This window comes from Peromyscus eremicus, chromosome 7 (assembly GCF_949786415.1).
Source record: "Peromyscus eremicus chromosome 7, PerEre_H2_v1, whole genome shotgun sequence".
In the NCBI taxonomy this organism is placed as follows: Eukaryota; Metazoa; Chordata; class Mammalia; order Rodentia; family Cricetidae; genus Peromyscus; species Peromyscus eremicus.
Genome location: NC_081422.1, coordinates 6,746,884 through 6,762,423, shown reverse-complemented (window position 1 = coordinate 6,762,423; position 15,540 = coordinate 6,746,884). Strand labels below are relative to the sequence as shown.

The window sequence follows — 15,540 nt, the reverse complement described above, 5'->3', positions numbered from 1 at the left end:
AAAAAAAATTCCCAGACTCAGTAATGCTGCTTAATTAGTGTCCGAAGTGGTGGGTGCTTGTTTCAGGTCACTAGCAGAACAACAACAAGCTTTAGTGGTTATGAGGAGACAGATCCTTTCCTGCATGTAGAGTCAACGGCTCCTCCAGAAAAGAACATTTTCCAACTGCAGGTAGCTTCTTGATCAGGGGTTGGCGCTCAGGTCAGCATTGCTCTCTCAGCACTGGGTTGAATCTGTGAAGGCCTGAGAGTGCCGCCTCTATCCCTGAAGCACAATCAGAATATAGCATATGAAAACAATTGTTTTGCAATTGAGAAAGGAAGGAAGGAAGGGAGAGAGAAAAAGAAAAAGAAAGAACGAAAGAAAGAAAGAAAGAAAGAAAGAAAGAAAGAAAGAAAGAAAGAAAGAAAGAAAGAGAAAGAAAGGAAGGAAGGAAGGAAGGAAGGAAGGAAGGAAGGAAGGAAGGAAGAAAGGCAGGCAGGAAGGAAGGAAGAGAAAGAAGAAAGAAAGAAAGAAAGAAAGAAAGAAAGAAAGAAAGAAAGAAAGGAAGGAAGGAAGGAAGGAAGGAAGGAAGGAAGGAAGGAAGGAAGAGAAAGAAAGAAAGAAAGAAAGAAAGAAAGAAAGAAACTTCGAGTGAACAACAGGAATGAGGATGTTCTCAGCTGTACACCTGTAACAGTTTTCAGAAACCTTGATGAGGGAACACTAAGGTTAGTAGCTCATGGCTTCTTCTTCTTGCTTGCTGCAGAGTCCTCAGCATGTGGAAATAAAACAGAAAGTGCCTGCCATTCTAAACTGTCTCTTTTCCAATGAGATGTTCATGATAGTGTTCCTATTTAACACAACTGTAGTGTACCTCGCCTCAGGGGAGGAGGGGTCTGATTTCTGGACATCTGTCCTTACAGCTCCTTATAAAACGTCCTGAGATTCCTACAAAATAAATGGTGGCTTTCTTATTTGCAGACACTAGCTACTGTCACAAATCATTGGCACTGAGACATTTTTCTTTCAATAATCTATTTTCAAAGATGCTTTCTGTAAATTGCTGTAAAAACCTTTTAGAAAGATTGTTTGCTACCTGATTTGATTTTAAAAAATAAGAAGCAGAAGAAATCAGGGCCATTAGGAACAAAGTTTAAAAACAAAGACAGTTGATACATTAATATGTTAATGAATTCACTCTCTAAATATAAAGAGGAAGCTAATTGAGCTGGCAGCCAGCATACATTGTCTAAAAATATTTTCTTTATGAATAAAGCATTGATAAGTCAATACTAATATAATAACAGTAAATTGTTTTCACCTTTATTATAGCTGAAAATTATGGTTAATTTCTCTTAAAAAGGAAATCACACCCTCAGATTTTTTTAGAGTAGCATCGCAGTAATCTATTCATAAGAAATCTTTCATATTTATAAGGATTTAGAAAATTATTTTTCCATAGGTTACAATGCTCAGTGTTTTTAACATGGCTTACTATGAAATCACTTTTTCCCCCATTTGGTAGCTATTCTGTCATTTTTATTGCCATTCTAAACCTGACTAAAAAATCATTAATGCAAATATGCTTTTAAAAAGAAACCATTACCTAAGATCCCTGTGCAACATAATGATCATGTTTTAAAACATTCTTTTACTTCATTATACAGCATTGCAAACTCAGAATGTAGCTTCCTCTAACCTCACATTCTTTTATTGTTCTTCCATCTTTCTGTCTTTCAACTTTTCTTTCACAAATATTTACTAAGGGCCTAATAGACGTCAAGCACCAATTCAGCTATTCATATGGGTATAAATTTCAGAAAAACAAGTACAGCCAATGGAATAACTCCTATCAGGTGCATTTCTGAAGCACTTGAAAGTGATGGTCACTGCCTGGTATGTCTTTGTGCAAAAAGTTTGCCTCTGCCACCTCATTTTAACACACTGAGTGCTGAAAATTAATCTTGTGTCCCCCACCAAATACTCTGACACTCAGTGGATGTTTCCCTGTTAAGTTATCCTTATGGTAGCATATATGTCACTTCCTCTAGAGCAGTGGTTCTCAAACTTCCTAATGCTGCAACCCTTTAATACAGTTCCTCATGTTGTGTGATCCCCAACCATAAAATAATCTTCATTGCTACTTCATAACTGTAATTTTGCCACTGTTATGAGCCACAATGTAAATTCCTATGTTTTATGATGGTCTTAGGTAACTCCTGTAAAAAAGGTCCTTTGACCCCCCAAAGGGGTCATGACCCACAGGTTGAGAACCACTGCTTTAAAAAGTAACCTGAAAGTGGTTCTAGAAGCAGCACTCGCTTATACTGAGGACCGAAAAGAAGTGGGGAGCTGGCTTAGTGCTTAGGGGCACTGGCTGCTCTTCCGGAGGACCAGGTTCAGGTCTCAGCTCCCACACATCGGTTAACAACCATCTATAACTCCAGTTCCAAAAGATCCAATGCTTTCTCTAATCACCCAGCAATGCACACACATACCTGTAGGTGAACACTCATATGCATAAAACAGAAATAAATCGGTTTTTTGGTTTTTTTTAAAGATTTATTTATTTATTATGTATACAGAAGAAGGTGCCAGATCTCATTACAGATGGTTGTGAGCCACCATGTGGGTGCTGGGAATTGAACTCAGGACCTCTGGAAGAGCAGTCGGTGCTCTTAACCTCTGAGCCATCTCTCCAGCCTGAAATAAATCGTTTTAAAAATAGAAATATGCATAAAGAACAAACCTTAAACAAGCTGCTTCTCCACCTCCAAGTAACAAGTCAATGCATTTCTTTCTGGTACTTTCCTCTACATATCTGGCAAATAACTATTAACTCATTTGTATTTGCATATAATTTTGCAATGTACTTTATTCAGCTCCATGAAGACTGTGTTGTTAAATAGACTTTAGTATTAGTATAATGGCTGCCTAACACTTTATCACAGGATCTATAAATTAAATATTGCATGATTATTGAACAGTTAGTTGTTTATAATGGTGAGTGACCAGCACAGACAGTATACTGGTTGCATAAATCTTTGTTACTGACTATTTTGCTACAAAACATATTTTGAGAAGTAGACACAAACAGAGAAAAGTTCTTGAAGATTTATGAAGATCTATCATGGTATAAATTTTGAAGAATAAAGTATTTTCCAGTTGAAGCATTAGAAAATATTGAATAATTATTAGCTATAGTTGTAAAACATGCTAAATATCATCCTAAAATTTTAGTACTCAGAAGGGAAAATCACTTGCTTTAACAGATACTCATTTCCCCATATGACCTTGAGCTTGAAGTAGGCAGCTGTAAACAAATGTCACTTGAAGACACAAATAAGTAGAATGTTAACAGACAACAGAATGAGTGGTTTTTTACTGTAGAAGAGATAAAGAAGTAAATTTTGACCACGATTTCTTATATAAAGACATCACCAAAACTTCTCAAATGCTTTTAAAGCATTTGAGGATTCCCTACCCCAGAGTTCTCTATAAACAAATCCACAAGAATGAACTATTTTGAAGCCTGTTCCTATTAGCCATCATTGTCCTCAAATTTAGTTGATTTAAAGATACATGCATCATGTTCTGTCAGGAATGGAGCAGATGACTGTCAGAGCCAAGTCTTCCTGAGATTTTCTCACACACATGCCTGCAGAAGCTGGAGGTCTTTGAAGGCTCTCTCCATGTGTCTGGCACCTGGACGGTGTCGCATGGAAGAGCTGGGAACAAGTTGAATGTTTCTTTCTCTTCATGCCTCTGTCAAAATGGCTTTGGAATTCCTGACAGAATGGTAGTTTTGGTATAATTTGACTTCATAACTGCCCATCAGCTTAAACCCTAACCAGCACTGAAGAAGGGTGGAAAACTATCAAAAGCTTCTAATGACCTCATCCCAAAAGTCAAACAGTGTTAGACATTTTTACTGTTAGAGGTAGAGTCCAATGGTCATGGGACAGCTCAGGTTCAAAGAGGGAAAGGTGTAGATTCTGCTTTTCAACGAAAGATTGATGCCAATCACCCTGTGCATGGATTTCACCACTGTTCAGCCGGCACCTGTCTTTACTGAATGCTTCACCTGCACTTTCCTTTAGACACACTTTCTCTTTGCTTCCTTCATTGGAAACTATTTTCCATATTCACGGTTAAAGAAAGATCTGTGTGTCCCTTGCTACTTTCCAAAATCAGATTTTGCCACCAGATGCATATTTAAATCTCAGCTGGACTATCCATTAGTACAGTGACTGTGGCAAGTAATTTCCTTTCATTGGAATGGATGCTCAGATTCCCAATGCCTAGAACAAAACCAAACATACAGACTGAATAGTTATCAACTGAATCTTTAAAGTTCCTGCATCACCTCTGTGAAATAGTAAACTAATAATTAATGTCTAGGAAACATATAGTGTGTCACCTTAATGTATTATAAGATAGTGAGAGTATGGCAGCTATTGGTATCATTGTGGTAATTACATAGCAATCAAATTCTTGACATAATTATATATATATATATATATATATATATATATATATATATATATACACACATATATATATTCTTACAAATGCTTCCCTGTGCTTCTGTTGCTGCAGTCTAACATCTTTCTTGATGCATTCTTCAACATCTGCATCTCTTTTCTTTTCCTTACCATGTCCTTAGCTACCTTAATGACTTCAACATAGATATTGCTGGTGCATTAACTCTTACACAGTTCTGGGATTATCCACACTAATAATTATATTCTTTACTTTACCCCCGCACACCAATTTTCCACTCAAAATTATCTCACCTTCACAAAAATATGCCACAAATTCTACCAATTGTCCTTCACAACACAAATCTCACTCTGAGACTTCTTCAATAGTTCAGTTTCCCATCTAGTTTCCCAACTCCTCCATTTTGTTCTAAGTCATTAGCACCTTCCTGACTTTACCTGAACCCCACAGTCACTACGTTCTCTGCATCTTTGGTGATGAGCAGTAACACAGATCCAAAGTTCTTACCTTGAATCTGTCCTTCTGACTTCTTTCCTATGCCTGCTCCTGGCTGTTTAAAGCATGCTTATTTTTTCAGTTTCTCCTTCACAATGACACAATCCAACTAAACCTGGGGGGGGGGGGGGGAAACGTTGTGTTATCTGTATCCTCTCTCGAATCCTTCCATCACATGTCTACTTGAAATCTTCCCTGATACCCTCCCGCCCCTGAGCTCAATTTCACACACTCCTACCTTCTCTTTGGAGGAATTAGATTCTTCCATGAAGAAAACAATGATTGCCTTCTAGAAGGAGCTCTTGTGCCTTCTCCTCTTGTTATTTCAAAGTCATTCTGTGTTTCATTATTTCACTGTTTTTCTATCACTTCACTTACAGGAAAAATTGCCACTTCTCAAGGCTTTCCTCTGCCTCCTTTGTTCAAAATCCCAACTCTATCACCATCATGATAGAATGGTCTCTAACATTCAATCCTCAGCTCCTGCTGACCTGCTCAGTGAAAAAAAAATGTTCATCTTCTATCTCCTAAAAATGATATTTGCTTGTCAAGGCTTTAATATACTCTAGCTCACTGTTCCATTCTTTAGTTCTTAGATATCATGATAATCAAATCCAGAAAGTAATTTGCTATATACATATCAATTCATAGATTAGTAACTTAAAATGTCTCCAGGCCTATAGTCTTCATGCAATGTAGAATCAGTTCTATAACTTGCACAGTCTACATTATGGAACATGAGCATGACAACATGAAAACTGGTGTTTTCTTTAGTCACTGAAATTTAAATAGGTTTATATTTTAAAGCCCTTAAAATTGATGTTTAGGCATAATTAACTAACGGGACATTTCTCCTCAAATCATATCCTAGGTATTTCTTGAAAACAAAAGCTACATGGAGGTAGAGCAGTTGTCTCTCTTCTATACCATCCCTTAAAGATAAAGAGAATTCTTTTCCTGTGATTCACTACCACTCTACTGCATCAGCCATTCTAAAACAACCTAATAACTGTAAATTTCCACAGGGTATTCTTCACTCTTGGTGGATATCCTTACCTTCCCCACAGTACTGATATTTCAGAATGCTCTGCATCCTCTTGGCCAGAATCTGAGTTGCTCAGTACAGCACATTTTATGGCTTGCACACTGTAAGGTTTCTGAGCTGGAACATTAGCTCCATCCACCTATAGCCCTTTAATATAAATGGTGTTGTGTCTGTTCCTGCAGTATTGCCTGCCTGTTACTGCCTCTGCCTGTTAGCTGTGATTGATTTTAACAGCCACAGTTCCTATTGACATTCATATCCTTGTGTCTGCTTCTGATTATTTTTCTTTTTCCTATAAAATATAATGTTAATTGAAAGTTGCCTCCAGGCACAAAGTGTCTGAAAAAAATACATAATTAAGTTTCCCACAGAAATTCTGGAAAATAACTTGTATCCCATAACTTTTTGCTGTCGATTTTCATTACTAAGTATGTATTTCATTAAGATGATCACATCATTTGATGAGATCCACATTGGAAATACAATGTGGCTGATTATAATGATCTATACTTAGCTGTAACCACTGCCTTCCCTGTAGGTCCCCCAGGCCCACCTGGAGTGGTCATCGTGGAGGAGATCACAGAAAGCACAGCCACTCTCTCATGGAGTCCAGCAACTGACAACCACAGCCCTATCTCCTCCTACAACCTGCAGGCTCGCAGTCCTTTCTCCCTGGGCTGGCAAACAGTGAAGACAGGTAAGAGGTCCTTGGACAGTGTCACGCATGAAAGCAGCATCTTGGGGCACCAGGTGCACTTGCTTTAAAGCTTACTCAAGATCATTTGTCAACTGCAGAAATGCATTATTCTTTACAACATTGGTCTCCACTGTGGATTCTTTCCCTGTGCCTTCTAAAAGCAATCTCCCTTACTTTCTTCTGTTCATAATTTGCAAAGAGAAGCCACATTGTGTTTCTGTTTGTATGATGAACTAACTTTCAGATTCACAAAGAAGTTGTAAAAATTGCACTATACAAAAAGCCCCCATGGAGCCATTCCCCAGCTCCCCTCAATTATCACACTATATATGACTCAACAACAGTTATCAAAGCAGAGATGTAGCATTGAGCAATGCTCTCAGGTAGGCTTCAGGCCTCCCTGGGAGTGTATCAGTTTGATAAACAGTTGTTCTCAGGGTGCAGCTCTCGGGAATTCTTGGCATTCTGTTGTGTAGACATCCGTCCCCACAGGAGGATCGGGATAGAAAACTGCCCACAGTCTCAGAAGCTCCTAAATTGTGTCTTTATAATCCCATGTCAGTCTTATTTATAAAATGAAAATCTAGCATGAACTGTGTACCTAAAAACAGTGCATCATTTTAATGTCTGCTTTTAACATATTTTCCAATTTAGTTTCATTATTTTAAAAATTATTTTCATCACTAGTAATTTCCATTGAGTGTTATAAAATTAACTTTCTTCTAACTTTCCAGTGTAACTGGAAGTGGTGGCCAGGATATAAAAAGTTGTACTCCTCAAGGGCTTTTAGATACTCTATTTAGCATCATATTCAAACCAGAAGAGAGAATTTTCTGAAGCGATTGTCCACACAGACTGAAGATGGGTGTTTCTGTTGTATTTTAAAGTTAATCTGTTTAAAAGTAAACTATAAAAATCAAGCTGGACATGACGCAAGGTCACAGCACTTGAGAAGTGGAGGCAAGAGGACTGCTATATATTTTAATCCATCTTCAGCTACATAAGAAGCTCAAGGCCAAATGGGCTACATATCAAAACCCTATCTCAAACAACAGCAAATAAGTAATGTGAAAATCATCAAGATGGGTTCATTAAAAATAAAACAAAGATGGAATACTATAGCTTTGAAGTAGTCTATTGTGTCCAGGTAAATGACAATTTGGCTCAAACTTAGCTTCACTCAGATTATAATTATGTAGAGGAAAATGTATTTCCCTACAGAATATATTTCAGATCTTATTTGATACTAAGTTGCTGATGAACTGAACTTATACTTCACTATGGTTATCGTGACAGTGTGCTGTATGCATACAAATATTTATCATATATATTTAAAGCACTGGCCTCCTTCCTGGGTCTACTATAACCTGTGGGACAATTGTTGCTCCCCAGTAATGAGAGGAATGATCTGGGTTGGTAGACATAGGAAGGGCATAAATTCAAATCACATGAGCAAATTGATTCAAGAATTTGCATTCCCTCTTCCCAGTTCTTCATTTTCAATATGGCTGCTCAAAGACTTTGCTGTGAAAAAGAATTGTTGTGTATCTGGTGTATTCTCACATACCTCATCCTCCCGCCACCGCTTGTCACACAGACTGTTCAACTTACTTCTGGGAGAGATGCTTAGGAGTCCATGCGTATTTTCTGATCCACTTGATGATTTACTAATGCATTTTGTCTTGTACCTACTCCAGTCATGAGTTCATGTTCCTTATTTACCTTGCTCTCTATTGTTGCCTCCCCTTTTGTTATTACTGTTTTCTTGATGCGTCTGTTTCTTCAGGGGTTGGGGAGGATAGGAGGAGAAGTTAGGCTGTGTTTGCTGATAAAGCTCTACTAGAAGCTCTGTCTTTATCTTTCTAAAATAATTTGAATACTGGAGACAATTTCAAGTTAGAGCTCTGTTTTAATTTTCTTCAAGAAGTACTCAATTTAAAAACTATGATTACGGTTTATTTATTATTTTTATTATTTATTTGTTTGTTTGTTTGTTTGTTTGTTTAGTTTTGGTTTTTTGAGACAAGGTTTCTCTGTGTAGTTTTGGTGCCTGTCCTGGATCTCACTCTATAGACCAGGCTGGCCTCGAACTCACAGAGGTCCACCTGGCTCTGCTTCCCGAGTGCTAGGATTAAAGGCATGCACACCACCACTGCCCAACGATTACGGTTTATTTATAAAGAAATACACTTTCAGAATTATAGCAATGTCAGTATTCTTCTTTATCTACCCTTCTTAGAGTAAAGGATTTGTTTAGCAAACTGATTCCTCATCCATCTGACTTCTTTGTCTAAAGCAGTATTCGTTGCAATAGTGGGAAAGGCAAGGCTTCCCTAGAGAAAGTCCATGGAGGAGTCCTCAAGTCCCTGGTGAATCAAACAAGCTTGGCTTTAGCCCTGTCCCCAGTCTAACCATAACTTTAATGCCTATGTTGGAAAAAAAGTCCCTATGGGTGCAGCACCTCGACTGGTCAGATTTTTTCATAATTGCTCTTATAGTCTAAAATAATTCAAGTCAAAATAACTCCTAATCCTGACATACATATTTAGGAAAAAGATGAGTACACAGTTTATAACTCTTGATAAGTGAATGCAACTTATAAGCTATTTGGAAATCATTTAACATTCTTTTATGCGCCAAAATGAAAACAAATTCCTTACTTTCTGTTAGTTGAAACAAAAATTTGAGCATGGGGCTTCTAACTAAACATATCTTAGAACTTACTTACAAATTCATATCGTGCAATTGATTTATAAATTCTCCTTTCTGCAGGGAAGGTTCAAAGTTAAATAATAATAATGTGTATAATTGGAAGAAAGTATGAAACAATCTTTGGAAAAAATTCATCTTTATATCCTATTTTCATTCAAGCACATTTATTGTGCCTTAAAAATATGTTGTTCTTTATGCTACTGAAAATTCTTAGGTGACCTGTTTATTTTTTCCTGAGTTTACTTAAGATTATCAAATCACCTATAACCATTACTGATCTTTCTTTATATATCTCCAGGATGTTTCTTAAATATTCATCATCGGTTTCTATTGTCTGTATATGGATATGATTTTCATGAGGTGATTGGTTGATTAATTTTTTCAATTTGACAAGCTTGTCAAGTATTTTATTAAGTTCTTGGATGTGATACTTTTGCTAGAAAATGTATTCCAGTGGGATTCTCCACCTATTCAGCACGTACTTCTTGACTGTCTTGAATCATTGCTATTATTTTCTCTGTGAAGCATGTATTTTCCTTGAAAGCAACTTACGCCCATGGCTCCAGTGACAATATCTTTATAAAAAGGTGCCAGCAAAGCTATTAAATATTCTTAACTGGTAAAAAAAAAAAAACATCCATTATCCCTAATCTTTTCAATATTGAAAATCAAAATCCTGTCTTAATGAAGACAGCTTTGTTTGTAATTTATTTTATTTGCTTATGAATATTAATACCTCCAACTAATGTTTTTGAAAGTATTATATACCCCTTATAAGAAGCAATAAATTTAGAGTTACCTAATCAATTTTGTTATAAATTGGAAATTTATTGATTTATAAATTATGCTTAAAATAGTGAAACGTAAAGCTGGTTAGATGGCACAGTGAATAAGAGCACTTTTTGTGTAATCTTGGGGATCTGAGTTCAAATGCTCAGCTCCCATATAAAAGGCTGAGCATGGCCTCACATGCCTTGTAACCCCAGCATTGAGGGATGGAGACAGGTAGAAGCTGATTGCTTGATGCACCCCCCAAAAAATGGTGAGATTCCAATTCATTTAAACACCTCATCTCAAAGCAGTAAGGCATCACCTGATATTTTGTTCTTGTTGCTACATGTGTATGATACATGCACAGGCACACCTTCATGCACCCCCTGCACATCACACACACACACACACACACACACACACACACACACACACACACACACACACAACTTGGAGCACACAAATTCTAAGAGAATAAATATAAACTGAAGAAGAATATCAAAACCCAACTATGGAATAACTCCAGTTGTAAAAATGCATGGCACAGATGTGTGCAAAAGAGGCACAGAGGGAGTGATCTCTGAAGTAAAAATAAAGTCAAATACACTTAGCTCCTGGAGAACATAAAGGGTATCAAGGAAGGGAGGGCAATTGAGTGCACTTGTGTTACTCATGTGTCCATGAGGATTGACACTGATCATTGGTTTTAACCATATTGAGGTCAGTGCCACCTTGACAATTGCAGTTTCAGTGGAGCTGGTATGGTCTGACAAGTGGTCAAGAGAGAATGGGACATGATTTTGTACAGACAATTCCTCAGAAGTTTCATGTTTTGATAGAATCAAAGCATAGTACAAAAATGACTCCAAGAAGAGATCAGCGCTTGCAGCTATTCCTCACATGCTGTCATTTCTAGTTAAAAGATATATTCTTTGGTTTGTTTGTTTGTTTGTTTGTTTGTTTTGTTTTTTGTTTTTTGTTTTCCGAGACAGGGTTTCTCTGTGTAGCTTTGCACCTTTCCTGGAACTCACTTGGTAGCCCAGGCTGGCCTCGAACTCACAGAGATCCGCCTGGCTCTGCCTCCCAAGTGCTGGGATTAAAGGCGTGCACCACCACCGCCCGGCAAAAGATATATTCTTAATATGTTGCTGTGGACAGGAAGTAAAATATGTTTGTGAGAACGGAAGAAGACTTTTCAAATAGCTCTAGAAACTGAAGGAAAACTCTATTTCAAATGTGACTTAGCCTCTTCTCTAGGGCTGAGGATGGGAAATGATTTTTAGTGTAGATAATAGTAAGTTCTTTGATAGCCAGACAAGAAGAATTTCAATGACCTACATTACATATACATATATATATATATATATATATATACACACACATATGCATTATACATCATACATATACATAAACATATACAGTGCTTACTTCTTGAAAGTTCATTTTACCATAGCAGATATTCTGGAGGCACGTAATTATGTACTATGAGGAAGCAGGATCATGGTCATGTATTATGATCACATAGAATGAGAAAGTAGGAATTAGTAATGGTGACATCATTGGCCAACATACAGTTGTAGCATTTCTTTAGCCTCCTAATGGTATGAAATATGCTTCTTCTCTGTAGTCCCAGAAGTCATCACAGGAGACATGGAGTCAGCGATGGCTGTGGACCTAAATCCCTGGGTAGAATATGAATTCCGAGTGGTGGCCACCAATCCAATAGGGACAGGGGATCCAAGCATTCCATCTCGAATGATCCGTACAAACGAGGCAGGTAAGAATCATGGCATGAAACTCCTGTTTGTATGCCTCTCATCACTTCGAAAGCAAGTTGAATTAATAATGATTGCTCCATGACTGACTTGCCTGATGCATTTTCTTAGTATCCTGAGTTTCCTTCCTGTTTTTGTCACTGCTTCCAGAAACAAAGGTTTATAAAATCTTAGTTTTCTCCCATCTTTGAACTTAAGTTCTCGTGAAGTGGAGGTGATTAATCTATTCTTCTAAGAAAACCCATTAATTATAGATCAGCTCACCTTCTTATTCCCCAGTCTGCTTTCTGAGGCTCCTCCCTGCTGTCCTTCACCACCTCACCTAGATAAATTACACTGTGAAGATGCAGACAGGCAGACAGAGTGGAAGTCTGTATGCATGAGCTACCCATCTGCTACATAGCTTAGAAAAACAAAGAGTTCTTCCCAGTCTTCCAGAATAAGTTTGTCTAATTGAGAAAATATCCAAATGACCATATGAAAGAAACTAATTGCTTTTATTCAAAATCAAATCAAGATATCTTGCTATCACCCAGAAGGAACCAAAATAAGAAGCAGTAAAGACTAAGTCTGGAAGGTAGATCTTTTTGTGCAAATTCTTAATAAGATCTAACTTTTTGTTGTTGTTATTGTTCTGGAGAATGGGACAGGTTCTCACGTAACCCAAACTGGCCTTGAATTTCCTATGTAGCCAAGAATTACCTTAAATTCTTGTTCTTATTGTTTTCCTTGCCAAGTGTCGGGTTCTAAGATCTATTATTTCCCCGTAAAACTCTGTGTTAACTTTATAAAGATGTAGACAATTTCAGAAATGCTGTTTAAAGAAATGGTAATTATATTTCTCCTCATGTGATCTTTTCACATTGTATACACATATCAAATGATCACATATATGTCTAACAGAATACATAAGTAAGCCATATATTAAGAAAAAACCCAATGATACTCTTAAAGGAAAACAAACACCAAATATTTGATAATGGCAGTAGGAAAGTGATAGAGAAGTAGGGGCCGAGCAGGTTTCAGATGTGAGGAAAGATAAGCAGATTTTAATATTTTATCCTCAGTCATTGGGTAGGAGTCTCAACAAGAAGAACACTGAAAATGAAAATGTCTGTTTCCTTCATAGTTCTGTATTTGAAATGTGAAATGATGTCAGATGCTAGCATTCAACATATTTCGTTGTTATTCTGTGTTTATGTTTTGTGTTTCTTTGACACAGGGTCTTTCTAGGTAGCTCAGGGGGGCCTGGAACTTGCAGACAGTACATCCTGCCCTAAAATCCATAAATCTGCTGCCTCAGCCTCCCAGGTGCTGCAGGCATGCCCCACCACAGCTGGATAGGCCGTATTTCACAAGGAACATTTTAAAAGAAAGAAGGAAAGGAAGGAAGGAAGGAAGGAAGGAAGGAAGGAAGGAAGGAAGGAAGGAAGGAAGGAAGGAAGGAGAGAAGACATGGTCATACCATAGGTGCTGAGCATTTTTTCCATAGAAGTAAAGCAATTTAGAAAATGAAAATACTTTAAATATGCTGGGAAAGTTACCCACAGAAAACTCAACTTTTCTGCTTTGTAACTTGCTCCTTCGATTTTTTTCTTTTCTACTTCTTTTAAATTTGGTGAATTTCAAATTGAACACTAATTGCTTGGTTGGCTAATCATACATCCATAAAAATCAGCCATGTTTTCATTGTATCCAGGCGTTCATTAACTAAAACCATAACAGGTTAGTCATTTTATGTGCTCACTATGCAGATACTGAAACGATGGCAGATAGTAATACATGCATGTATTTTCTAGAAACACTGCCTTATTTTATATACTGCTAATTGTGTTTAATCAAAGACAAAGATTATTGTGTAATTTGGAGGCTGTCTAAAAGTACATGTTTTAAACATAAACAACCCATTCAGGAGGAGTAATCCTTCTAAACTTTTTAAGTATGAATCTACTTCTGCTATTAAAATTTTTTTTAGCAAACCACCATTGCATTTTAAGCCAAACCATGTTCAGATAATGCATTTCAAAGATTTCATCTAGCTTTATAGCTGCCTCAGTCATGAATGGCTATGTCTACATTTATCCTGACCAACTGTATACATGACATACTTTATTCCATTAAAGTCTTACAGAGGAGGAAAGAGGTGATATGGAAAGTACATGAAGAGCTTGCCTCTTACAGTGAGTTGGGAAAGGTGAGCGTTGCCCACTTTATACTGCTTCTACTGGAATGTCGAACTCAGCTTGAGCTCCTAATGGCATAGAACCAAGTGTGGAGCTTTGTAGCTGTTTCCTCAGGCAGCACAGATTAAAAGCAACACCAATATCCTGAGGCAGCAATCCCCAGTGACACACTCGGCCTCTGTTAAGTAGCTACTTTATATTCCAAGATGAAATTATTCTAATGGACCAACGAAACTTTGAAAAAGGACAGCTACTTTGGAGGAAGAAAATGTCTCAACATTAGGATGTCAAGATTATGAGAGACTATGCCTCTGTAAATTTCTCTTAATAAAAAAAATTCTAAATTTCTAAAAAATAAACACTCAAGTGAAACATTTCTATGTTAAAAGTGTTCCTTTCTCACATACCAAAAAGAAATTATTTGCAATTTTCTTATAAGATATATTTTGATATTTCTGTTCATCAAAACATTTCCATGAATATGATATAAACAGTAGGTTAGGGTAGACTGGCACCAAAGAGCGTTGTTAAAGCATGCTGTGTACTTGTATCAAGGGTCCTTATAAAACTCAGTACTTTGTACAATGAATATACTCCAAAAAAAAAAAAAACTTTTAACCCAAAATACATAAATGGGTTCAGTCCAACTTCTTGGCATAAGGAGGTCAAACCAGCAGAGTAAATGTCTATTTTTACTTTGGTGCACATTTATATTTATGGAGCAATTTCATTTTTCTTACAACTTTTAATTAGATTATCCAAAGAGGGAGAAAGATATAAATAGATAACATGTTTAATTAATGAAATGTGCTGCTCTCTTCAAACTAACGTGTAAATTTGGAATACAACTGTGTGAATGTTTTGTTATTTTAAAGATGTTGCAAGAGAGAGATGACTATAGATTAAGAAATGCATTTGAAAATATGAGGTGGTTAAAACAGAAAAACAAAATGAATACAACAGTGACAGCTGTTTCTTTTCCTGAACCTCAACATTCTGCAAGTAACATATTAGAAACCTCTAATGAGTCAATAAAAAGAGCAGGGCTGTGTAACTTGTCATTCAGAAGTTTTTGCATTCTTTGTCTAGTAACAGCCATTATTTCTAAAAATTTTTCATGTAGAGCTCAGTGTGTGTGTGTGTGTGTGTGTGTGTGTGTGTGTGTGTGCACATATACACATGTGCACATATGTGTGAAGTTTATCAAGTTATATGAGTTTAGATTTGAATTAATGTTCTGTTATGTCATTTGCTAGCTTCCTGAACACAGGCAAGGCTGCCTAAGGCTTTCTTACTTTTATTTGTCAAATTAGGAAAGTATCATGCTCTAGTCTTCTTTCTGTTTCTGTGGCAAACATTATGACAAAAAAAGAAACT

The 15,540-nt window shown here is 36.9% G+C and overlaps 1 protein-coding gene across 1 annotated transcript in view; it reads left to right on the top strand.

Annotated features, from left to right (window-relative positions):
* The window catches only part of Cntn5 (contactin 5), a 476,649-nt gene that overhangs the window by 402,748 nt on the left and 58,361 nt on the right, over window positions 1-15,540 (top strand). The window contains exons 16-17 of the mRNA XM_059267217.1: window positions 6,564-6,722; window positions 11,833-11,982. Of these exons, the coding sequence (XP_059123200.1) occupies window positions 6,564-6,722; window positions 11,833-11,982 (309 nt within the window). The remainder of the gene's footprint in view (window positions 1-6,563; window positions 6,723-11,832; window positions 11,983-15,540) is intronic.